This window comes from Leptosomus discolor, chromosome Z (assembly GCF_034619465.1).
Source record: "Leptosomus discolor isolate bLepDis1 chromosome Z, bLepDis1.hap2, whole genome shotgun sequence".
NCBI classification, from domain to species: domain Eukaryota; kingdom Metazoa; phylum Chordata; class Aves; order Leptosomiformes; family Leptosomidae; genus Leptosomus; species Leptosomus discolor.
In genome coordinates, this window is record NC_141419.1 from 73,968,777 (window position 1) to 73,995,182 (window position 26,406).

The 26,406-nt window shown below is 38.7% G+C and overlaps 1 protein-coding gene across 1 annotated transcript; it reads left to right on the top strand.

Moving 5' to 3' along the window:
• Positions 1-306: 306 nt before the first annotated feature.
• On the top strand, positions 307-25,037 carry DHX29 (DExH-box helicase 29). Its single transcript, XM_086480551.1, has 27 exons — positions 307-484; positions 2,562-2,635; positions 4,178-4,291; positions 4,835-4,964; positions 5,362-5,504; positions 6,096-6,221; positions 6,665-6,791; positions 7,076-7,237; positions 7,835-8,000; positions 9,037-9,160; positions 9,590-10,186; positions 10,891-11,034; positions 11,128-11,304; positions 11,911-12,051; positions 13,552-13,696; positions 13,911-14,031; positions 14,972-15,056; positions 15,697-15,785; positions 16,362-16,490; positions 17,320-17,395; positions 18,077-18,301; positions 19,166-19,302; positions 19,843-19,936; positions 20,629-20,931; positions 22,289-22,420; positions 23,922-24,018; positions 24,498-25,037. The coding sequence occupies exons 1-27, from the start codon at positions 307-309 to the stop codon at positions 24,551-24,553; spliced, it is 4,092 nt and encodes a 1,363-aa protein (XP_086336677.1). The 3' UTR covers positions 24,554-25,037.
• Positions 25,038-26,406: the final 1,369 nt, after the last annotated feature.

The following is a 26,406-nucleotide window of genomic DNA, read 5'->3' on the forward strand; positions in this document are numbered from 1 at the left end:
GGCCCGATCCCGATCCCACCCCGCCAGCACCGGGGCACCGTAAGCCTCCCTTCGGCGCACTGCCGCCCCCGCTCAGGCCCTACCCACAGCCCCCCGCGGCCGGCCGCGACCCTTGCCCCGGAACCTGATTTCCGCAAGGCCTGGGAGCCCTGACGGCTGTGAGGTGCGCTCCCTCCGGCGCTGACCAATAGGAGACGGAGGACGGTGCCAAGCGTGTAGCACTGGCCAATGGGGAGCTGTGGGCGGTGCCAAGCGCGGTGCCCGGATTCAGGGAGCGGGCAGGTTCTGGTGTGGGCCGGGGGTGCTATGGGCGGCCGCAACAAAAAGCAGCGGGCGGGCAGCGCGGCCCATACCGCCTCCGCTGCCACCGCTGCCGCCCGGGCTCGAACCGCCGCCGAGGCCGCCGCTGTCGCCGCTGCGGAGGCGGGCAGCCGAGCAGCACCGCGGCCGCCGCCCGCCTCCAAGGAGCCGCGTGTCAAGCAAGGTACCGGGCCCCGCGGCGTGACACGGCCCCGACCTGGGAGCCCCGGGGCGGCTTTGCCGTTGGGAAGGAGGGGTGCACGGCCCAGGTGGCTGAGGGGTACCCCGGCTGGCCGGGAGCGCACGGAGGGGCAGCTTCGTCAGCCCCAGGGCGTGGGCTGTTTGCGTGGGGGCCGAGGCGTTACGGGAGAAGGCCTGCTGAAAGGTTTGACGTTACCGAGTGTCGAGAGAGGCACCTCAGGTCCCTCCGCCAGGGGGTTGGTCAGGCCTGGCTTTAGCCCGTCTCTCTTCCTGGGGCGTTCCTGAGCAGATGGGCATTGGCGTGCGGTTGGCATTGATGTGTCGAGTTAGTTTGTCGTTAGATTGTTGGCAGTTATTGTGGAGCAAGTGTTGGTGCGGCACTTTCCTATTAATCAGTTTCTTTTGTAGATGTTTGTTCCATATGCGCTCAAAACCAATGCAATATGAATTTGGGGTTAGGGTTTTTTTTTGAGGGGGTATCATGAAAAAAGTCCAGAGCAGTTCCAGGGCTGGAGGCACTTCAGCAGTATTGGATGAGCTGAGTTCTGGGTGCAGCCTGAAAAACTAGTGTTCTGCAGCACTCCGAGGTGTCTGTTTTCAATAAACCAGCTTTGATAGAAGTAGTGCAGATTCCTTCTAACATCGGTAATGGCCTGTGTTGCAGACTATAAGCAAATCATGCAATCGCTAGACCATTTGAGATTCCAGCTTAACACAAAGTCTTGCAGTCCATTAACTTGAACTTCCTGAACCTATTGATGTTCCCCGTTTTTGGAAACTCAGGCTCTACTAAACATATTCCTTGTGTTTCCCACTCCTCCAACACTACGGTGCTGAGCCCTTTTCAGAAACTATCTCTCTTCTCTCCCAGGTTGTCTGCTGTGGTGAAAAATAGGTCCGTGTAAGTGAAAAGTAAGGTAGTGTAGATACACAGCGTACCAGTAAGTGGCAGTGATTAGTTCCTGAGCGCAAACTGCGCTTTGCGGCTCCTCACCAGAGGTAACCATGGGTGGGTTTTTGTTGGGGTTTTTTTGGGTTGTGGGTTTTTTTGGTTTTGTTTTTGTTTTCAGAAATGCTGTTACCCACACCCAGTCCCAATCTAAAAATGGGCTCTCCTAGAGCCTGTCTGCAGACAGTTGAGCTGTCCCACCTGCCTGCTGGCAGCCTGAGGAGCTGGGAGTAGCTGAGCCTCCTGTAGCACAACGCTGCTCCCTCTGGGGTGGTACGCAGTCTTGCAGGGTGGTGAAAGCTGTGAGGTTGCTCAGTTTCTTTGTACCTGTGTAGTGCCAGAAACAGTATGTGCTTTCTGAAAATGATGGAATCCAACAGTGAGCCGTGTGTTGTCATTCTAATGATGATGAATAGCTTTGTGAATTAGTATTCTTCTAACAGCTGCTAAATGAAAAGTATTTAAGAATGACAATAGCAGATCAGACCAAAGGCCTCTGTAACTCGGCGCCCTCTCCTAGATAGGGGCTAAAAGCAGGTACTTGGGTAAAGATAGGTTGGACACGCAGTGATACTGCTTGTAGAGTACCTTTGTGTCCGCCACCAGTTGAGGCTTAGGGTCTTCCTGAGCCAGGTGCAGTATTTTTCAATGCCCTCACAAATTGATTTCTTTACTGCAAAGCTATCCTGTCTGCCCTTGGATGTCCAATATCCACAGCTTCAGGGGCAAGGAGTTCTGTTACATAGCTGTGTACTTTTTAGCAAAAAACCCTAAATAGCCTGCTTGTTTTGAAGCTGCCATTAGCTTCCCTGTTTGGCACTGTTTGTTCTAGGGTCAGAGGGAGTGAGCAGTCAATCCCATTTCTTCTCGTGCTACTTGGCGTTTTGTGTTTTGTCTGCTGAGAGTCAGACCCTTCTTTGCTTTATTCCTTTGTCAAGGGCCTTTGTTATTGTTGCTTATTCTTACTGTTGTTAATGTACTTGCATGTTTTGGGCAAATTAGTGTAATATTTGCTTGCACTAACCTGTGTTATGATGGGTGTCCTTTAGCTAGTGTAAACCATGTTCTCTGTATTCTGCTTATGTAACTGATGGTTATTTGCAATTTGCAGGTCCAAAAACTTACAGTTTTAGTTCAACAACAGATTCCAGTGCTGCTGCAAATCTAGATAAATCTGTTCTTAAAGTGAGTATCTTCTTTAGGTAAAACAATTTTTGTTTTCATAGTAATCTTTTAGCTGAGTAAATATTTCTTCAGCTCTTCTTCAGTATTATGTTATGCAGGTAAACTACATTCATGTATTAGACATTGACTGTCTTGAGCTTAATATGTGTTTGATTTTGAGTGTGCTTTAAGAAATAGGGGTGAACTGACAGGGCAGGAGAATGTCTGTATTTTTTGAATGATACATTGCACGCAGGACTACTAAGAGTTATATTTGGGCTTCTGCTTTCATCAGAGGAAGAATACAGATTTTTTTTACAACAACCTCAGTAGCAACCAAAGCTTGGTGTTCATGTTCTAGAAGTGTTAAAACTACAAAAATTATTGTTTTACTATAATTATTTTTTTAAGCCAGATGGGAAGGAGAGCGTCACAAATGGTGTCTTGGTGATCAAATTATTTTGTACCGGTTCTCATAAGCAGAGTAAGAAGGACTTGTTCTTTTCAGTAGGAATTTTTTTTTCCAAATTTTTTTTTTTTTAAATTTCCTTGAAGATGTAAATGGGTAATTATTCTCTGTAATAAGGAATGGACTCTAGGTGGTCCTGCTCTGACAGGGGGATTGGACTACATGATCTTTCGAGGTCCCTTCCAACCCCTAACGTTCTGTGATTCTGTGTGACTCTTCTATTTCAAGTAAAAGTGTATAGCTTGCAAAAGTAAAAAGAAAAAAAAGGTGTCCCTTTTGTAAGACAAGTTTCTTGTACTTACGGTGTAACGGGTCTGCATGGCAAGGTTTTGGTAGCGGGGGGGTCACAGGGGTGGCTTCTGTACGAAGCTGCTAGAAGTTTCCCCTATGTCAGATACAGCCAATGCCAGCCGGCTTTGAGACGGACCCGCCGCTGGCCAAGGCCGAGCCCATCAGCGACAGCGTTTTTCGCCTCTGTGATAACGTATTTAAGAGAGTGAAAAAGTTGTTGCGCAGCAGGAATTGCAGCGAGTGAGAGGAGTGAGAATAGGTGAGAGAAACATCCCGCAGACACCAAGGTCAGTGCAGAAGGAGGGGGAGGAGATGCTCCAAGCGCCAGAGCAGCGATTCCCCTGTGGCCTGTGGTGAAGACCACGGTGAGGCAGGCTGTCCCCCTGCAGCCCATGGGCGGTGGAGCAGATGACTGCCTACACCCCGTGGAGGGCCCCACGCCAGAGTGGTGGACGCCTGAAGGAAGCTGTGACCCCGTGGGAAGCCTGCACCGGAGCAGGCTCCTGGCAGGACCTGTGGCCTGTGGAGAGAGAGAAGCCCACGCTTATCTCAACCCCACAAGCCTGTTGTTATTTTTTTCCTCTACTCTCTCCTGTCCAGTTAAGGAGGGGCAGTGATAGAGTGGCTTTGGTGGGCACCTGGCATTTTGGCCTTGGTCAACCCACCACATACGGAAAGCTGAAAAACTTGAGATTTGAATGGCAGAGAGATTTCTGCATTCTTATTTCCTTAGCCATGAAGAGCATTGATATGTCGTAAAAATTTGTAATGTGTTGCTTTGTATCAACTGATTTTCTCTGCAGGTAATGATAAATGGTAATTTGGAGAAAAGGATTATTGGTGTAATCAATGACCATAAAAAACAAAATGATGACAAAGGAATGATTTCCAGAAGGCTTACTGCTAAGAAACTACAGGTAGAGTTTAAAGTTGTTCTCTGACTATTGTTTATTTAGAATAAACAGTTTCTTTTTTGGCATTCCTGTTGTGTCATACCACACTTCTGCGTGCAGTGCAAGCCAGTGTAACGTGCTTTCCAGTAGTTACATTAATGGTTAGTCAGTGGAATTGATAAGTATGCTTATTGGGAAAGATACATCTTCATGCGTTCAGTAACAAATTGGAGTCTTCAGACAGGATTTGGGAATAGAACTTAATATGACTGTTTTATGTTTCCTACAATTTTTGTTCCATATAGCTGGAAAATTGTAGGTTTATCTTTCTAATCTGAAATATGCTCTGTCCAGAGGCTGGAATGTAGATTTATTTACATATATATTTGCATTTAAAATACAGGCTCTGTATGCAAAATAGGAATTTCTGCTCAACCTTCTGATGTTAATTTGTGCTGTTAATCTCCATTTAATGCTAGTTATCTGGTAGTGGGAAACAGGAATTTACAAACCTATATTAGATTGATAGATTAAATCTTATTATTTTCTGACTTTTTTTATTTATAGGACGTGTACATGGCTTTACAGAGATTCTCTTTTAAGACTGAGCACATTGAAGAAGCAATGAAAAATACACTTTTATATGGTGGTGATCTTCACTCTGCACTTGATTGGCTTTGTTTAAACCTTCCTGATGGTGAGTATGGCAACAGAGAATCAACTACAGTTTTTAACAAAAGAGTAATAGGACCTGCTGTGGCATGGGAATGCTTCATAGTAGTAATTAAATATATTGTTTCACTAAGACTGGTAGTCATCACAGTGTTCCTTTCCTAGGTGTGCTGCTGACTGGTTCTGGTATATTTTATTAGTGTAAAAATTCTTGTAAACTTCTTGTTCCTACTCTTGAGAGTTTTATGGAAGTCCGACAAGCAAACGCTGGGTTGTCTAAATGCTGAAGCCTAATTTTATTTCAGGCATGCTGGTTTTGTTTTATGTTCTTCTGGTGGCTCCCAACACACTTTACAAGATTTTCAGTAATTATTATTGATGTATTCTGTGACATGTGTTTTGGGTTTTTTATTATTTTGAAGATGCCTTGCCTGAAGGTTTTAGCCAGCAGTTTGAAGAACAGCAACAGAAACCTAGAGCAAAATTTTGTTCTCCTGTGTCACAACGTAAGCCTCCACCTCACTTAGCGGGTAACAAAAAGAAAGAAAATGGCCCTGAAACTAAGGTAATCTGAGAAATTAATTTGTATTTTCTGGAGCAAAGAGAGGACAAAGTTTTCTAAAATACAGAATTTGTGTTGACTTCCAACACTGATGTGAAAAAATTCTGAAAATATGGTATGCTTAATAATTGTCACCCACATTATTTTAACTTCAGTGGAATGGTCATTTGAAGGTAGTGTTTTTATGTGATGTCTAGAAGGATCTTCATAGTTCATTTTTGTGGTAAAGCATAGCTTAATTTTCTTCTGGAATAGGTTTATTCTGTTTGTTTACAGATGGCATTCTTTATGTACTTGTGTGGATTTAAATTTGCCTGTGTACTTGCAGTGTTGTGATTTCTGTGGTTATTGAATCTTAAACCTAGAAATGGAAAAGATTTCTTGTAAAAGTGTGTCGTTCAGGTGTTAAGATCTATATAAGTATATTGTGAGATGTTTACCCTGGTTGGAGGAGTTTGCTCCATGGGTTTTTTATTATGTCATATAACTTTGATTTTATATAAAATCTTAAGCAGTAGTTACTAAATACTGACAGAGAAAAGCATTGGTGTTTTCACTATTATCATTACTTTTAATTTTCATTGCTCTTCCTAGGAAACAAATGTGGCGAAAGAGAAAGAAGTCAGTATGAAGGAATGGATTTTGCGATATGCTGAGCAACAAAGTGATGAAGAAAAGAATGAGTCTGTGAAAGAGACAGGTGAAGAAAAGTTTGACCCGGTAAGATAGGATAAGACTTCCTGGAAGCCTTTCGAAAACTGATATGTCCAGTACATCTGCAAGTGGTGGATCTGTTTGTTAAAAACTGGGGTTTGAATACTTTTTTTTACGTTACCTATTTTTACATTTGCAGGCTACTGAAGGGGAAATGTGTTGGAACCTTCTCCTTTCCTAGACTGGAAAGGAAAAACAATTTTTTTTTGTACTGGGCTCAAAATACTGGATATATTGTGCTGGAAAGGAAAAATTCTTGAAACATGTCTCAGTGAGATTAGGAAAGTGACTATCAAATTCTGAGAGGTCCTAAGTATTAATTACATTAAAAACTAATTGTTCCTTCTTTCTGTAAGCTTGGTATAAAGGACAAAAAACCCCACTTCTTTGTTGTGAAGCTCATTAAAAGCAACAGGCATACTTGTAATTAATAAATCTGTTTGAAATAGAATGAGAGATATGTACATCTGGCTGCCAAGCTTTCAGAAGCAAAAGAACAAGCAAGCATCTCCAAGCAAGACAAAGACAAGCAAGGCCAGAAGGTAGCACAGGAGAAAATAAGGAGAATTCAGCAAGGTACAGCTATGCAAATTACCTGTGTTTTGTTTTGTGAGTTGTGTGTTTGTTAGGTGAGTAAGTCTCTGAGTCAGATTGAATTGCTTTCAGCATCTTTTGTGCCACTGTGTGAATTGCAGGCTTTTCTGAGTCTGTCCTTCCCATGTGAGTAGTTCTAAAAACTCAGTAACATTTTGCTACTGGTTTTGTGTGCTCAGTATGAATTAATGTAATTGATCTTTTCTTTTTAAAGAATAAACGTTCAGCTATTGGTAGATGTAAGTTGTATTCTCTCTCTCTGACAGAAATGGCGATACTTGAAGAACATCCAGTATTTAATCCAGCTATAAAGACTTCAAACCAACAACAAAATGAAAAGAAAAAAAATCCCTCGTCTCAGCCTCAAGAAACCACTTTGAATTTGAGCTTGCTTGAAAAACCTGATGGTGCTGCAAAGGAAGACAAAGGTGTGTTGGAAATAGTTCAGTATAATCTTGGAGTACCACAGATTTCTAGTATTAGTCCTTATTTTTCTGGGTTGTATTTCACTGCAGTGATGGGTCATCAAGCTCTCATTGTGGGAAAGGCAGGTGAACTACCTCACTGACCAAGCTGACTTTAGAAGGATCTATATTTGTTTTAGCAGATGACATTGAAAGCTGTTTTTGCCATACTGTCGTGTCTAAATTTTTGATTTTTTTTCTTTTTTTTTTAATAGTAGGGCTAGTTACTGTTTCCATTGTCTGTCATCTTTTTAAACTATTATCATTGTAAACCTTCAAACTGTTATGTTATTTTCTAATAACCAAACTTCAGTGAAAGTTCCTAAATTATTGGGGGATGAAAGATGGCAAACAAAATTTTGTAATTAATTTCCTGCTAGATACTTCTGTGGGGAAAAAGCAGGAGTTTGTCATGTATCAGTACCATATTTCTGCAAAACATTTCAGAAAATGCTTCTCTCTAATAAAAATACTTTTGAAAAAAAAAAATAAAAACATTCTTGCCTATCAAAGCGATGTAAAATTTTAGGAGACATAAAATATGTCTTTCTGCTCTTGTAGTGAAAAAGAAAGAACCACTAGATATAAGAGATTTTGATTATAGTGCTCGAAGCTGGACTGGTAAATCTCCAAAACAATTTTTGATTGACTGGTGCAGGAAGAATTTTCCCAAGAGCCCAAATCCTGCTTTTGAAAAGGTTCCAGTTGGAAAATATTGGAAATGTAGGTATGTATTTCCTATAACCTTTACATGTTCCTTTTTGTTCATTTAAAAATAAAAACTTCTGGTTTGTCATATTGATCCAGATTTATATGAATATAGTGCGTTTAACCCAAACTCTTTTCTTTTTTTTTTGGTTCACTAGGGAAGCTTTTCAATCTGGATAGCTCTGCAAAAGTAATCCTTAGGCTGCAAAAATAAGTTTCTAGTGAATGATCCCTTGAAGGGAATAGTTTTTTAATTTTGTACTGCTGAATGAAAGGTTCTGAAGCAAACCTGTGAGATAAATTTGGACAATTAACTTCTGGTATTCTTATTCAAAATAATATATTAATCAGAGCTTCTAAGCATATGCATACCAAAAACCCTTTGGGGATTGTTTAAAATAAAGTGGAAGCTAGAAATTTGTGTGAAAGCTATTGTAAGTTTGTAATGGAAACAAAGCAGCATCAGTGACTTTTAAATTTCTTATAGAAAACCAGTCTATAACATGATGGTATAAAGTAGACATGGCATTACAAATAAATAATGTTTCTTGAAGGAACCAAGTAAAAAAAACCTCTTGTCTTGCTCAAGTTAAAAGCTACTAATACGCTCTCCCCCTAAGAATATGAGAAATTTAAGTGATGGTCTGCCTGGCATGTGTCTGATTAAACAGATGTTTTCATGTCAATAGATCGTTAGCTGTATTCTCAATCTACGCTAAGTAGTTACAAGCACACAAACAAATATTTAGTCCTTCTTACAAGGCAACTAACCTTGACAGTGATTTCTATGCATATAAATACTTGTGCACTGGAGAAAACGAAGACATTTGTTAAGAGAAAAAAATCACAAATTTACTGCTGAAATCTGCTGCTGAAAATTTTCTGCTATTCAATCAAACTTTATCAGCTGTTTCGGTTACAAAATATTATTGACTAACATTGAGTTTATTTAGCTTAGTTTCTCTGAGTTTCACTCATGTTTTAAACAAAAACATTAACAGTTGTGTTATTTATACAGAAATAAGAGACATGCCTGTGTGAATTTTGTCTTTAAGGGTCAGGATTACCAAATCATCAGATGATGTAGTGTCAATGTGTCCTACAATTGTAACAGAAGATAGTATGCAAGCACAACATCTTGCTGCTACTTTGGCACTCTATCATTTAACCAAAGGACAAGTAAGACTTTCACTGATATTTATTCTTCTTAGCCTGGAATCTGCCTCTGCACTTGTTCATTGTGGTATCTGTTGTTAAATTTTGAAAACAGTTTAATGAAATGTTTCCCATTAAAGTCTTTGCTTGTATGATATGTTTGTTTACTTTTACCTACAGTCATGAATATGTGTTACAGCACAAAGGGAGGGAATTTTTTAATAGTAAAACTGTTCTTTCAGTGTGGTAAAGAATGCAAGCCAGTTGAAAATAAAAAGTGTATTGTTGACACTTATATTACTGTTTTCGTAGTTTCTGTATTTAGAAATAGCTTCCTGTTTCATGTTTTATGGTATCTTTTGCCACTCAGGTTCATTTACACGTAAGATGTTAGTGATACTACCAAGTAATACATAAAGTAAATTTTTTTTTTTTTGCTTTTTCTGCCTGAAGTCAGTTCATCAGTTACTGCCTCCTACATACCGAGATGTCTGGCTAGAATGGAGGGATATTGAAAAGAAAAAGGAAGAAGAAAACAAAATAGAAACCAACAAACCTCGTGATAACTTTATTGCTAGATTGTTAAACAAACTGAAACAACAACAACAGCTGCAGTCCGAAAACCAACCAAAAGTATCTGAGGGGCCTGAAGATTCTTGGGAGAACTTAGTTTCTGATGAGGACTTCAGCAGTCTCTCACTTGAGACCTCAGACACAGATAATTTGGAACCTTCAAGGATTTTGTTCAAAAAGCTGCAAAGTTCTTCCAGATACCAGAGGCTTCTGAAAGAGAGACAGGAGTTACCTGTGTTTAAGCACAGATACTCGATTGTAGAAACTCTTAAAAAACATCGAGTAGTTGTTGTGGCTGGTGAAACAGGCAGCGGGAAGAGCACCCAGGTGCCCCATTTCTTGTTAGAAGACTTGTTGCTAGATGAAGGATCAAATAAATGTAGTATTGTTTGCACACAACCCCGAAGAATCTCAGCAGTGAGTCTGGCAACCAGGGTTTGTGAAGAGCTAGGCTGCGAATCAGGACCCGGAGGAAAAGTAAGACGTGTCCAAATTCCTTTTTCGAGTCTTGATCGAATACAAGGGGCTGAATTGTTGGTACAAAGTGAAAACCTTATTTCTTACACAACCAAATAATTAGATGTTATTTTCTCTTGAAAAGGGCTTCTTGCTATGCCAGCTGTTTCTTTCCAAATTGTCACTTGTGAACCTCTGGGTATCCATCTATGATTTCTAAAATGTGTAGAGGGTGACTAAGAGCAAGAGTGGGGGATGGTCCAACATTGGAGCAGATTGCCCAGAGACTGTGGCATCTCTGCCATTAGTGATGGTGAAATCTCCCCTGAATAAGGCTGTGAGCAATCCAGTCTGGCCTTGAGAGAAGCGCCTTCCAACATAAGTTATTTTGTTTTTTGAAGAAAACCAGGGTCCTTTATGTCTTATGATATATGGTAGTCTATTTGTGCAAAAGTATTTTTGTTTGACGACTGCGAAGGACCCTGAAAAGAGCACTGAGTATACCAGCTCTTTGCTACTTTGGAGAAACTTAGTTGTAGATTTCAGTGTATCTTCCCTTTCTTGATGAAGGAAAGTGCATGTATGAAAGTATAGTGAATGACTACCACACTTCTAAGTAATTAGCGACTTGTGCAATGTCTGAATTAACAGTGCTTAAACTTCACTTCGTTTTGAGTATGTCTAGTTTGTATACTATTTTAAGTTATTCCTTTTTTTTTTTTAAGAATTCTCTGTGTGGATATCAAATTCGTATGGAATCAAGGACAGGAGAAGCCACCAGACTACTGTACTGTACAACAGGTGTCCTGCTTCGGAAACTTCAAGAAGATGGTCTTCTTTCAAGTATATCTCATGTTATTGTAGATGAGGTTATCAGCTTTTACTATTCTGCAGAAACTATTGTTATTCTGGGCCTTGACTTGCACTAAAGCCTTACTACAGATGTGTTTTTCTAATTCTAGGTACATGAAAGAAGTGTCCAGTCTGATTTCTTACTAGTAATTCTGAAGGAAATCTTGCATAAGCGTTCAGACCTGCATCTGATTTTAATGAGTGCCACTGTAGACAGTGAGAAATTTTCCAGCTATTTCTCACACTGTCCCATTTTAAGGATCTCTGGGAGGAGTTACCCTGTTGAGGTAGGTAAATGTTTCTTTATGTAAGACGCTTCGTATGCACATATACAGTGTTTGCCTGGTTAGTGTCTGTAGGAAATAACACCTGCATCCCTTTTTTCTTAACAAAAATACATATCTTAAATTTGTGTTTCAAGGACTTGTAACCCTTTTCCTTTTTGAAAATATGAAGTAGCTTCAGTGCTTTTAAGTACAGAGTTGCCCTATTTTTTTCTGATGGATTTGTTATTGATTAAAATCAGTCCATCAGTGACACCTTGATTTTTCTCTGTTCAACCTAGGTAGAAAGAAAAGCATTAAAGAATTCCCCCAGTCCCCATGCAACTTTGTTATTACGCTCTTATGTGTGTTTCTCATGCATGTTACATAGGCAATGGTAAAGGTAATTTTAGTGATCAGGTGGAGAGGCCTGTTAACAAATTCACAGCAGCTCCAAGTTCAGGTTTTCAAAAATGATAAGCAAGATTAAATTGAAACTTGCAAGCTTTATTACACTGTTGAAAGAGAAGGGCATGCCCTGTGGAGCTTTGTGCGTAAGCTTTAAAAAAAATGAAAGTTCTGATTAGTTTTTGACATACCTTGTATTTCTTCTGTGAATTTTCACTGAAGATTTTCCATGTTGAAGATGTAATTGAAGCAACTGGCTATGTTCTGGAGAAGGACTCAGAATATTGTCAGAAGTTCTTGGAGGAGGAGGAGGAAGTAACAATAAATGTTACTAGCAAAGGAGGAGGCACTACAAAGTATCAGGTAAATATTGGGTAAAATAGGCATTTGTAGTTTCAGCCTCAACATTTTTAGTATTTTTTTTCATCATTTTAATTCCTCTTATTAAATGTGATTGGGTTGTATAATACCAAATGTTCTTTCAGTTGGTAAAAGACTAACACAATGGTTCACCTACAGCAGAAACCAAATACTAATTAACACTGCACCCTTATGTTTGTCTATCCAGCTCCTTTATAGCTGCCTTGATTTTGCTGTATTTGACATGGAGTTCTCTTGTACAGATTCCCAGGTCAAGATCTATAACCAGCAGCGGGGAAAGGCATTTAACTTTTTTTCCCAAAGAATTCACCTAAGTAGTGAACCAAAGAACAGAAGAAGCAAGGCCATATCCTTCTTAGCTGAAAAAGCTTCCAAGAACCTTCAATCTGGCATGCCAAAAGAGATGATTTACCTGAGGTTATTGTGTAGAGCTTTTTTGGTTTGGCTGTGGTTGATCCTGTAGGTGCTCTGCAGTGACAGCTGTATGTGCTTTTGGATCAAAATTCTTGAAGGCAAGAGTATATGAATACCATCTGACTTTAGGCAACTTAGGCTGTTCATCTAGACTTTATGTATTTTGGGTAGATATCTGTCTGCTGTGACCTGCTCTCTCAGTCTCTGCAGGACCACTTAGCTTGGTGTGGTCAAACACTGATGCACATGTTGAAAAATAGGCTTTTGTGTGCTCTGCTGATTTTTTTTTTTAAATAGGTTTTTTCCTAGGGTGGTGGTTACCCCATACGTCACAACAGCATCCTTTAGTTGAAGCCCAAGTGCTCCTCCATCTTTGTGGTTTGTTTCTGTTGAGCCTTCAGTACAGAAGGCTATGTGGTGGCATGCTTCTTTAAGTGCATTGATTAACAATGAAATAATTTACAATAGTGCCACTTAACATAGAAGCCTTAGGCTAAGTATGCATCTGTAAGATGTTTATAAACAATTTAAATGTCTGTGTGTTCTGCTAACTCTTCCTTCCTTCCCCCTTTCCTCCTGCTCCAGAACACTGCAGGAGTTGCCACCTAATTCACTCTTAGCTTTTCTTGCAACTACTAGTTGAGAAGAGCGAGGTGAGGGAGAGGAGAAAGGTGCGACTGGTTTCTTTACCCCAAAATAGGAGTTTTGAAAGAATAGTAGCCACCCTGTTGTCCCATTTTTGAATTGATATGAATTGTATGCCAGAGATGGACCTGTCTTCATTTGTAAAACAGTCTGTATAGTACTGCTTGCACAGACCTTAATTTGTTGGGGTTTTTTAACCTGGGTTGTCATTTAACAATGGTGGATACCTATACACGGGTTGTGTAGGTGGCTGTGATTTAGTCTAACACTGATTTTGGTGGGAAGTTAGTCAACTAAATGTCTCTTATCTCAATCTCTGTTTTAAGAAACCTAAATTAAGTGAATGGCAAATTGACCTGATGCTCTCTTACCTTCTTCTAAAACACGGAGAATATGATTTGTTTTATTCCTGTTCTTGTTTAGGACTATGTGCCAAACCAGTCTGGATCTGGTATCGATTTGGCTCCTTACTATGCGAAGTATAGCAGTCGTACACAGCAGGCTATCTTCTATATGAACCCATACAAGATCAACCTTGAACTTATTTTGGAGTTGCTTGCATACCTAGGTATAGTCTGCTTAATAAGTTTATATACTTGGAGCTGTCCTTTGGACTTATTTTCTGGTGCTTTCTACCAATAGTGAAGTACTTGACTTCATTCTTATATGAAACATCCTAAAAAGCCTTTACCACAGTGCCTGAAGTCAGTTCCTGTTCACAAGTGAAACTGCTTGCAAATGCATGTTTATTTTAACTGTGTGTGTGTACTCTAACTTTCCAGATAGAAGTCCCCAGTTCAAGAACATAGAGGGTGCTGTGCTGATCTTTCTACCGGGCCTTGCCCATATTCAACAGCTGTATGATCTCATTTCAACTGACAGAAGATTTAACTTGCGTGACAGGTAATGCAGATATTTTCCTTAAAGTTAATAGTTTAACTTAGTCAATGGTTGTTGGATTTTAGGGTCTGCTATTCTTGAAAAGGGAAACTCAGAGTTATACCTCCAGGCTGTTTGTGCTGCAAATGTACTTTTATTTTCTAAAAGTGATCCAAGCAAAAATGACAGGTGTTTAGGAATGGTACGGTAATAACACTTTATTTTTAAACAAACTTACTTAATCACAAAGCACTTGACTACTTCTTTTCTGTTTCGCAGGGTATAGAAGCTGCCATATCTGGGATATGTCTTTCTGTGGCTTACTGTTTACATAGAATTGACTTACTTGCTGACAAGAGATCTAGAGACAGTGATCTACCAAGAGAAATGGCATAGTTGTAGTGATAGGATAGTTTTGAAATGTATTTTGTGGGTAACTAAAAATTGGCAACAGGGTGGCATAAAAAGAACATTTGCAGTCAAATTCTGAAGATTTATAGATGGACTGAGATGTCAAGGTCTAGAAGAGAAGGAGAGTCCAAGTCTCTGTGGCTGTCTCATCCCTGAAGGCCTTTATTACTCAGGCTGGAAGTTGCATATGTTTGTAATTCTGTGCAAAGTTTCAATAATGGTCCTTGTCTTGGAAGCACAGAGTAACACTTGGATTCATGGACACCTAGTTCCCTTTTTTCCTAGGCTATTGATGTAACATAGAGTTCTGCAGTAGTAGTGTTTTTCCTGCATTATTACCAATAAAGAACAGGCCTATGAACTAGCGGTGTTATTCTTTCTTGATATTGTAATAAAACACTGAAGCAGACTTTCATACCTAATTATACAAAGTTTTACTCTTTGAGGTGTCCATTTTAGTTGCTTTCTCCAAACTGTTGTCATTCTGGTCTCGTTTTTTCATTGTATCTTAATTTTGTAAGTGTATGTTGATTAGTGTAACTTCTTCTTCTAGGCACAAGTTGATAGCTTTGCACTCCGTTCTTTCAACTCAAGATCAAGCAGCTGCATTTACAATACCTCCTCTTGGTATTAGAAAGGTACGATATATTTAGAAAGACGTGATATCTTAGAAAGGCAAAGTTCACTACTGAGAGGAGAAGCTTTCCGTGGGTGCAACTCTGAGGGTTTTTTTAAATCGAATCATGCAGAATTACACAACAAGCAGTTGCTCCTGGAATTTTCTTCCTTGCAGCACAAAGAAACAATTCTTTTGACTAGGTGCTCTCTAACAGATAGATATTAGCATGCTGTGAAAACCTGGACAGTAATCAGACAAATTTTTAAACCTAATATTTTTCTAAGAACTTCTTTAGTTGTTGCTTTCCTGTATTTTAACTGTAGTTAACCAGTAACTGTAGCTTTTCTCTAGGAAAATAGTATTTTACTTAGTGCCAAACTATTTAATTGAAAGTTGTCAAATTTTGGCAGGTACTAGATAGTAATTTTTGTGCGTTATGAAACAAAGTGAATGCAAAACTCTCACTTTCGATTCCTCAGTAATTGGGGAAGACTAAGTAGTTTTCTAGGTCATGTAGCTTTTAATGCTTTGTTATATTATTTGAGGAAACATTTCTGGGTAAAATCTTTGGCCAAATTTATAATATTGATTAAATAGATGAAAACTGTTAGGCAGATGTTACATAATTCTTTTATTTATGTTGTGTTACTGCTTTTCAGATTGTTTTGGCAACCAATATAGCAGAGACAGGTATTACAATACCAGATGTTGTCTTTGTAATTGATACTGGGAGAACAAAAGAAAATAGGTAAGAGTTTGATTTTTATCAGTCATACTGTGATTACTATAAATGTCTGGAGGTTAGTACTGCAAGAATTTTAGTGTCCTACAGTTCTAGACAAAAAAAAAATGTACTGAGCTCATTAAACAGCTTCCGTTTAGGTACAGGTTTGGGGTGAATCTTTGGATTTTCAAATGGTGTGAAGAGCAACAAGACGAGTTGTTCATAGGTATGGAAAATCATGATTAACTAGTAGTTTAAAAAGAAAGTAGGTCCTTTTTATACTCAGTTTTTAGAAGTTTTTTTGTTCCACTTTAAATGTGAAAAGCCCTACAGAATGTTAGAAAGAACAATTCTGAATTGCCAGGGAGATGAAATAAATAGCTCTTTCACTTTCCAGTTTTTACACTTTCACTAGTGAGTTGTATCCAAGGTTCTGCGATGTACAGTTTCCCCCAGATATGCTTCGTTTTAAAAACTAGATATAATATTTTCAAAGTAATACTATTTAGATATGTTATCAATATACTGGTATCTAAGTTAAGAATACATCAAAACTTTAATTCTGCAACCTGAATGGGCACTTGTTTTACAATTTTTAAGGTATCACGAAAGTAGTCAGATGAGTTCTCTGGAGGAGACCTTTGTTAGTAAAGCTAGTGCTCTGCAGCGACAAGGAAGAGCTGGACGTGTTAGGGATGGATTCTGCTTCCGAATGTACACAAGAGACAGGTACTGTGAACTTAGTAAGATTTTGTAAATCATGTAAGTATCTTTGTCCTTTTTTCTGTGCAGAAACAAGAAATCTTGTTGAAATTCACTTGAATTGCTGCAAACTGGAAAGATTAAACAGTAAAAAAAACCTAAACCCTAAACAAAGAGAACTTGAGTATCATATGAATAAAGCATTGTAATAGTCGTCTTATTTCACAGTTTCAAAAAAGTTAATTTTATTCTTAGTGTACCTATAACTTAAGTGTTATAATTAGAGGAAAAGTGCAGCACCAAGGCAGTTTTTAACAACATCTACTGCCCTAAATCAAATATATACAATCCTTACCTACTGAACTTCGAATTTTTTATCGGACAAATCTGTAGGTTTCTGAAGTGGTATCTCTGTGTATAAGAGATGAGGAAAATACCAAATTATACAGCACTGCAGAATTAGTTTCTGTTGCTGCAATGGAATAACCTTTTTCCCTACTTGTCTGAAAGTCTGAAGCAACTTCCAGCTGAGAAATGATTAAGGTAAAAATATTTTGAAATCAATGAAGTAAGTGTGCATTTTAGGCACATGCAAGACTTCCCGTTTGAGAGCTGTGCATTTTTAGAACTTGTTTTGAAAATCGGGGTCTTACTGCCTTTCCCTCTCACTAAAACTCTTGCTTTCCAAGCTACCATATACATCTTAATTCAAAGGACAAACAGTTTACCCGTGCACTAAAACCCCTGTCCTTCAAAAGAACATCTGCAAAGAATGAGCATGTGAAACCTGAGTTTATAGGTTGAATTCAAAGACTAAATTGAATATTTGTGGTTCTATGTTTTTATGATGTTGCAGGTTTGAAAGTTTCATGGAATATTCTGTTCCAGAAATATTGCGTGTGCCTTTGGAGGAATTATGTCTTCATATTATGGTATGGTTTTGGTTTTAGAATTACTAACCTTGTTAGCTGAAAATATTACCTGTGTCTTTGGAGGAATTACACTTTCATACTATCGTGTTGTCTTGCAATTACTGACCTTGTTAGCTAAAAAGCTTTGGTCGGACAGCCCTAACCCAGTTTAGTTAGTGGGGCTTCTCCCACCAGGGCAGGGGGAATCCAGTATCTGTGCTGGAAAATCCAGAGCATGCTGCTGAGAGATAATAGTGTACGATACCATTCCAGTTTACCACAGAGTGACAATTCAAACTTAATTAAATAGCCTTCAAACTGGTTTCTACTTATGGAAGCAATTTCGTTCCCCGTCTCCCCATCCTGAGTGGGTGGCACATGCATAGGAAAAGCCCAGCAGCCTGGCAAATTGTTGCCAGGCTGAACGGCGTCTCATCAGGTCTGAGCCCCTTGTTTATCTGTGACCACTGGTAACACACTTCTCTGATCACTGGTCTTGCCATGCAAAGCCCTTCCAAACAATGAAGTGTTGTTAACCTCATGTCGGGTGCATCTGTGTTCTGGGAACCAAGAGGCTGGTTTAGAGGGGAGGGGGTGTGAGCTTTTGATTGTAAGAACAGCTTTCCAGTTTTCTTTGTAGCTACTATAAAAGCTTGCTATAATAAATTTTTATATTGCGATATATGCCCATTTACTCCACAGAAATGCAGTCTTGGCTCTCCTGAAGATTTCCTTTCCAGAGCATTAGATCCACCACAGCAGCAAGTAATTGGCAATGCAATGAACCTGTTGAGGAAGATTGGGGCTTGTCTGTTAAACGAGCCCAAGCTGACTCCACTGGGCCAGCACCTTGCAGCCCTTCCTGTCAATGTAAAGATTGGGAAAATGCTTATATTTGGTGCTATATTTGGCTGCTTGGATCCTGTGGTGAGTCTTTTTTTAAAAAATAAAAAAAATCTAAATTTTTTTAAAAGTATAGAAATGGTTGACTCTTTATGATTTAATCTGATTTCTTGCCACGTGGTATTTTGACAGCATGATGGAAGAACTTAAAATGTTTATTTTAAGGTGGGGACACCTGGACATCATAGAGGGGAGCAACCTAAGTGGTTGGACTCTATCTTAAAGGTTTCTTCCACCCTAAATGATTCTAAACTCCTAGGTACTAGTCACAAGGGAACAGTCAGACTTGATCTCCGGTTCTGGCTGTTACAATCCCAGGGAGGATGATACTTGCAGAAAAAGCCTCCTTACATGTGCATTAGACCAATCTGGATTGCCCCTCAGATTGTGGGCCGAGAACACGCTGATGGAAAGTTATTGCAACTTAATTGATGTGGTAACTTATTATATGAAGTCTGTGGCATAGTTTACACTTTCGCCTAACCCATTTAACTTACTGCAAATTACGAAACTGAAAGTTAAAATTCTCTGTTCTCTCAGTATTTCCTGTTAGTGTGGTATAATCTAAAGCAGTTATTTAATCTGACCGTCACTGTATTGTATTGGGTATTGCTCTGTCATTTGACAAACCATTTCATGTGAGTTTTGAGATTTAATACATTTTTATTGGTGTATATAAGGCATTGTGTAAGCAGTGTCTTTAATATAAGTAAGTTCTGAATTCTATGTAGGATATTCTTATGGTGATAAGTTTTCCTTGAGACTTAGTAAAAGGTAAAATAAAGTATCATTAAATAATAATGTGAAAGAAAATTTAAACCTCTTTGTATGATAAACGTGTAAGCTTATAATAAAATACTCAAGTGATGTGTACTTCTCTAATTGCAGGCAACTCTGGCTGCTGTTATGACGGAAAAATCCCCATTCACTACACCAATTGGTCGAAAAGATGAAGCAGATCTTGCAAAATCGTTTCTAGCAATGGCGGTTTCAGACCATATAACAATCTACAACGCTTATCTGGGGTAAATGATAATTCTCCTGTGCTTATAGCTACATGCAGATAATGCTTAAGTAACGTAGTTCTGTAAAGAATCCTTAATAAGTGTCCTCTTGAGTTGCTTGCACCTGAAGTTTTTCTCCTCAGTATTTGGCAATCTGTTGTTATGCTGTAACAGAAAATAATAGCTTGCTTAGTACCTTATCCTTTAACTTCTTTTGACTAGGCTTGCACACATACAGAGGTGTACTGTGTCTGTTTATCTTACTGTTCAAAATATTAACTGTCAAGACACAGAAGTCTGTTATTTTTGAGGGAAGACTACCTTGTATTTTTGTTAGTATCTGTCAATTTATGCCACAGGCATGTTCTCTGGAGTTAATGTGCAAAGTCTAAGTGCACTTAGACCAGGAGCATTCATCTTCATGAATGCCACTTATTTTTAGTTTTCAGTGGAGAATGCTGACGAGAACACAGCATTGCCTTTTAACTTACTACCACTTTCATATTGTTACACTCTTGATGTGATTCCTTTTGCTGTAATAAGACCAGTTTTTTCCCTTAGGTGGAAAAGAGCTCGACAAGAAGGGGGGTATCGTGCTGAAATGACTTACTGCAGAAGAAATTTCCTTAACAGGACTTCCCTGTTAACCCTGGAGGTAAACCAAATAATTATGCTCTGCACTCAAAAGTTATTTGTTAAAATTTCTCTCTGAAAATGTCACACCCTTCTAAAGATGTGATATATCACAGTTACTATTTAAAAAAGACAAAAACAAGTGGAATGCTAGGGACTGATGAAATACCCTCAATCCAGGTAGCTATGTTTGCATTTGAGTTTCAATATGCATGCTTTGTTGGTATATGTCTTTGCAGTCATTGCCGTTGGAGAAACTCGTCCTTACTTGCACCAGAGAATCAAAACTTAAGAATTAAAATACTTGTGGTGTTCTTGATATCAAAGAACATGTCTGCTAACAGTTAGTTTGAAAGATGAGCCACAAACTTATGAAATTGGCCTTTTGTTTTTAGTAAGAAAATGTTTTAATTGGTCTTTCCTACTTAAGTTTGCATCTTTGATGCAAATATATCTTTTTATTTTAACTACAGATGAGAGATTTAGTATATGCAGTATGTGTAGTACCATGTATCTAATCCTATAGTCCAGGTAACGTCTTTCTCATAGAAATAGGCAGTGTTCCGAAGTGGTTGCAGGATATAAAAGTGTTTTTCTAGTAAGAGATTTTTCCCTTGGAGAGCATGAATATTTAGGATGGAGTATCATTACCCACTGATGGAGTGGATGTACCTTTTTAAATTCAGAGTTTTACTAGTACGTTACTGATTTCAGGATGTGAAGCAAGAACTCATAAGGGTGGTCAGAGCGGCAGGATTCACAGCGCCTACAACACGATCTGGATGGGATGGAAATGGAGACACGCAATCCCTTTCTCTCCATGAAATAGCTCTTCTTAAGGCTGTGTTGACTGCAGGGCTGTATGACAATGTCGGAAAAATAATATATACAAAGTCTGTGGATATTACAGAGAAGCTGGCCTGCATGGTAGAAACTGCTCAGGGTAAAGCGCAAGTGCACCCCTCATCTGTAAATCGAGACTTGCAGACATACGGATGGCTCCTTTACCAGGAGAAGGTAAGTGCAAATAGTGAAGGTTGCTGACAGCTTGTATAAAGGTGGAGTTATGCCTCTAATATTAAATAACATACAAGTGTGTCTGAATGTCTTGCTCATCTTAAGAGTCTTTACTATTTAATGATCCTAAAATCCATAAAAATGAGTCAACTTGAGTGCTGAAGAAAAAAGTTAAGGCTGAACATCATGAACAAATCTATTTGTGGTGAAACTGGTAGCTATGAAGGAAAGTACCTTTTTGTGTGTCATTTAACTTAATAGTGTCACTGACTTTTTTTAATATGGTGCTGTTGATTTTAATACAATCTCTTTAAGCAGTAATATGTAGTAGTAACACTTCCAAGTGTGCTTTTTCTTTTTTACTGTTCTAAGCAGACTCTAAGGTTTTCAAAGTTGGTATGGGCCTTACATATCCCCAGTCATAACTTAATTTTAAGTAACCAATTCTGTAATTGACTGCTGAACTTCCTAAGTGAATTGCATTCTCTTTCTTCCGTTACTTTTCTTCCCCCTCAGGACTGAAAATTTTGTCAGCTATTTGCTAAATTCAAGTGTTAATATTTATTTACACTTCTGGTACAGCAAAACTTTAACAGCAGTTGTTTAATGGCCAACTTTACTGTAGAGAAGCAGGAGAGTACATTAGATTTCTTAATGTGTATGAAGTGATAGTATTTTTGGAGAACTCAAAATACTTCCTGCCCTAAGAACCTTGTAGTGCAAGGGCAAGACAGCAGCTAAGGTAGGCAAGGTATTACATGAACAGTGCAACAAACAAAGCCTGTCCTTCTGTGTGAAGATGCACTCTTTTCTTTCTTTTCCTGCAATGACAACTCCTTCCCATCCTATTTTGTCTTTATCTGTGAGAGGCTCTAAATCCATAAGTGGCATATGCTGAGCCCCATGGTTTGTTCTGTGTATATGTCTACACATGCCCACATTTATGCATGTGCCTATGTAGGTGTAGATTGACAAACCAGCTGCTGCTAAGAAGAATGTATAATAGAAGAGTTTTACCTGCCTTTTACTTCAGTAGGTTTATTAATTTGATGTCTCTTCTCTGAATACCACCAGATGTGTTGTCTTTCTGTTTGAATTTTAACAAGAAAATTGTGACTTTAGCTAACTTTCTGATAGCATATAAGCCTGTTCACTTACTTAGAGGTGATATATTTTATGTGGACTAAGGCAGACAAATTGCCATTGGTTGTTCTGTGTGCAATGACTTGTGTTGATTGGATCTTAAAAGAAAAAAAAGTGTGTTTTTTTTCTTTTAAAAGTAGCAATCAAGTTTGATGTTACAGATTTTATGTGGTTTGGGGTTGTTGTTGTTTTTAATGCTTGTGTTTATATGCAGGTGAGGTACACTAGGGTGTATTTGAGAGAGACTACTTTAATATCCCCCTTCCCGATTTTGCTTTTTGGTGGGGATATAGAAGTCCAGCATCGCGAGCGTCTCCTGACAGTTGATGGCTGGATCCATTTTCAGGTGCGTTGGAGTGAGAACTAGCTTTTGTGGTTCCATGGGCCGTCATATTACACAGCTGATGCACGAGCTTAATTCAGAACGCTATATAGGTGTGGTGAAGACAGGAGGGAAGAAGGAAGAGAAAATTAAAGGAAATAATGGGAAATTTTATATACACATAATGAAATCTTAGCAAATCACACTCAAATAATAGGCTTGTAATATGCAACTTGTAACAAATGAGTTCCCTCTCTCTTAAAGAAGGTCAGTATTCTTTCAGAAAAGGTATTCAAAATAGAAAGAGATTAAACCTTGTTTTATAGAGTTGGAACTGAATGCAGATGAGTGTGCTGTTTTATATTACCCTATCCTACAATCTTACTGTATAAGTATATATTTATCTTTAAAATACTACTTATTTTGGTTTATAGCCCAAACAGAATTATTTGGGAAAGAAAAAACTCCAAATGGAAAATACCTGTTTGCTTGGATTTAGGGTGTTTGGGGTTTTTTTTGTTTGGGGTTCTTTCTTTCTAGGTGAAAAAGTTTTATTTGGGAATGGGCAAACTGAGTGCATTTTCCTAGTGTATTTTTGTAGACAAAATTAAAACAGGTGGCATGCCAAAATCCCCTGTAAATTCTGTTAAATAGCCTGCCAGCTACTTGGTTACAGTTTTTGGTGCTCCTCTGGGCCCTGTGTTACAGTCAAGGAGGATGACAAGTTACAAAACGCTTTCATTGTTTGCACCCTGCAAGGAAGCAGCCATCTAATTGAATTCACTGGTCATTATGAATACGGAATTTTAAAAAGCAGCTCCCTTGTGGGTTGTTTGGAGAATTTTTTATGGGTGGGTACAGGTTTTGCGGTTCCTGGGCCAATTACATCTTGTAGCATATTTCAGAATTTCTGGGTTTGTACTGGGAAGCTAAGCAGAATATGTTGTATTTTGTGCTTTTTCCATAATAGCTACTTATTGTACCACAGGCAGTATACAAATGAAATAGACTGGAATAGGGACAGAGGGATAAAATGAAAGATTCCTGGAAAAGGCTTCAGCTTTACATATCCAAATTCCTAGCCAGATTTAGGAGAAGTTTGCGACTGCTTTCTCAGGAGGCCAGGGAGTCTGCCCGAGGGGGAAATGTGTAGACATTTTATTTCAGCTATAAATTAATTTATACTTTTTATACCTTGGAAAAAAGCAATTAGAGTAAGCTGGATGTTGATTATTAATTTACTGTATGCTGGTTGTTCACGATATGTGTTGGGAGCATACTGTGAGCTGCTGTTCTTTAGGATGTGATGCCACAAACAGCAGGTGCTTAAAGATAAGAGGGCATCATGCTTACATGCCCCGTCATTTCATGAGTACACTATCCATATGCTTAAATGACGTATAGGCATCATGTTTGCAGGAATCTCATTACAAACTTCTATTTACATGTAAGGTAACCTTTTAATCTATATTTTGGTATAAAATGTCTGAGTAATGCAAGTGTTTGTCTTCTCTGTTCTTTATAGGCTCCAGTAAAGATAGCGGTGATTTTCAAACAGCTGAGAGTTCTCATTGAGTCTGTTTTAAAGAGGAAGCTTGAAAATCCTAAAATGTCACTTGAAGGTAACTTTGTTGCTGCATTGCTGACATTACTATTTGTTAAATGGACCCTGTGGCAAATCTCAGAAAGCATTAGTACACTGCATCCTCACCCTGTAGGGTTAGTGCGACTTCAGTGTCATTCTGTCGTCTTGAGAGACACCCAGAAAGTTGTTGCTAATCCTACAGCTATTAGGTGGCTCACCCCAGATGTATGAAGATCTGCACAACTGCTGTTTTAAAGATACCCTGATAACAGCATTCGAGGTAATGGTGAGGTATGAGTCTCAAAACAGAAGTAAGATTTGTGTGATGAACCTCAGGCATGGATGAATTTTAAGTGTTGTCTTGCAGTTTAGGTTAATGGTAGGGAACAGCACGTTGCCCCTCAAACTAAGGGCTAGAGGAGCACAAATCAAGCTTGTTTTCTGATTTTCTTGGGTTTTGGGAATTGAGTTTTAAGCTCGCTCTTTTCCACTCACTGTGTTTGTTTTCTCTTCTAGATGACAAGGTCTTACACATCATCAAAGAACTGATAAAAACAGAGAATGGTAACTGAAACCAGAAATCGGTCACAAACCAGAGCTTCAGTAATGGCAGGGGAAATACACACTCCAACATTAACTGAAAGTATTTAAATGCTTAGTGTGGTTCATACCAGTCATGATGTGGAAAGACTGCATGATTTTGCATAGCATTTACCTTTCTCTATATAATTTTTAAAGATGAACATTGAAAATGTTTAGCCTTTACAATACACTTGGTGCCATTTCTCTGACTGTACGAATGATGGATGGAAGCAGTTCCTTTTCAATATAAAAAAGGCTGTGGCAGATTGATCTTTTTTTTATTTAATGTACTAATCATGCTGTCACTGGTGGTGCAGACTGTAGTAATGATTAAAGACTGGGTCCTGAATCTGAGTTGGGTAGAATTCCATTAGATGTGTGCAAACAGAAGATAAATGTTTCTTATGTGGGTTTCCAAAGTGGTAATTGTTTTTTTTGATCTATGAAGTTACAGTATTAAAGCAATACATCTTATTGATGTCTTCATTTTTCTGTATGGTTTACATTAAGAAGATGTTTTATAAGAAGATAGTATGGACTAGCTCAACAAGTGTACTGACTAGCAGCCCCTCACTGCTCACACTTGTTTCTCCCTATTCACCCTGATCCTTGTCTCTCCCTGCTGCTGTAGTAAGTTTTGCTGTCCCTTTCATACCTTAAGTTTTGCGCAGTCCTGCAAGCCCCCTCAAATGATGATTGTGATGATCATGCTTTTCCCCCTTTACTGATCAAAGTTCAGGTTGACCCTCTTTGAGGGTCAAGGCTATACCAGAGCAGTTCCTTTAATGGTTCATCAGTTGGTGGCTGAAGCCTTCTGGTCTTCATTATTCTCTCCTGTCACTTGCTCACCCTGTTTATGTCTGTGCATTCCTTTGTTCCTTACTTCTTTTATGCTGAATATTGCACCTGGTTCATTAAGTTATCTTGTTAAGCATCTTACACCATTCACAATTATGAATTTTAGAAATTTTAGATCACCAACTCAGCTTTGAAGAATGCAGGGGGGGCGGGGTAGAGTGCCATTAAACAATTGCAGTCAAGTAGGAACTCTGTATGTACAGGCCCAGGCATAGTGTGGAAGATAGTTGTTTGGGTTTTTTTAAATCTGAAAAATATAGCAGAGGTCATAGTGTACTGAGGAAAATGCATGAAAATGCAAAATACATGGAGCTATCCACCTAATTATCATAGCAGAACTGCTATGTGCTAAGAGAAACACAAGCTGAAAGTAAACCAGCTTGTGTATGTTACCGTATACTCAATTCTGGAAGAATCAAGTTCTTGTAATAGTGGTTTGCTAAGAATTGAGGGAAATGTGATCACATCTGTCATCCTTCTATGAATTGTGATAAACTAGTGGTAGTCCTGGTTTCCTAGAAAAGCCAGGCAGTGCTGCTTTTTTTTAATTCGAAAGTGCACAACATTTATGCAAGCAAGCATTTACACAGTTAAATTTTTATCTTAAGACCTCAGTTTTGCACTCTATTCTTCTTTCATGTCAGAGGCATAGAAATAAAAACCTGCAAACTACGTTCCTTGAAAATAAAAATAAAATCTGCACCCTGGACAACTTCCTAGCTGTTCTGGTTGAGGTCTTTTATTTGTATCCTTTGGAAACATGGATTAGAAATACATTTTGGTAATTCAACAACTCATACAGTCTTGTTTCTTTTGAATTTTAATTTTGCATATCAGTTTTTGGTTTTAAATAGCTAAATCCATGTGAAAGTGTTAATTGTCCTGTAGTCTGTGATGAATAGAGAGGGTTTGTTCCGTTTTTGTATGGTAATGTTGAAATGCAGGGGCCTTCTTGGTGTTCCTCTAGGCTGCTCTGCTTACTAAC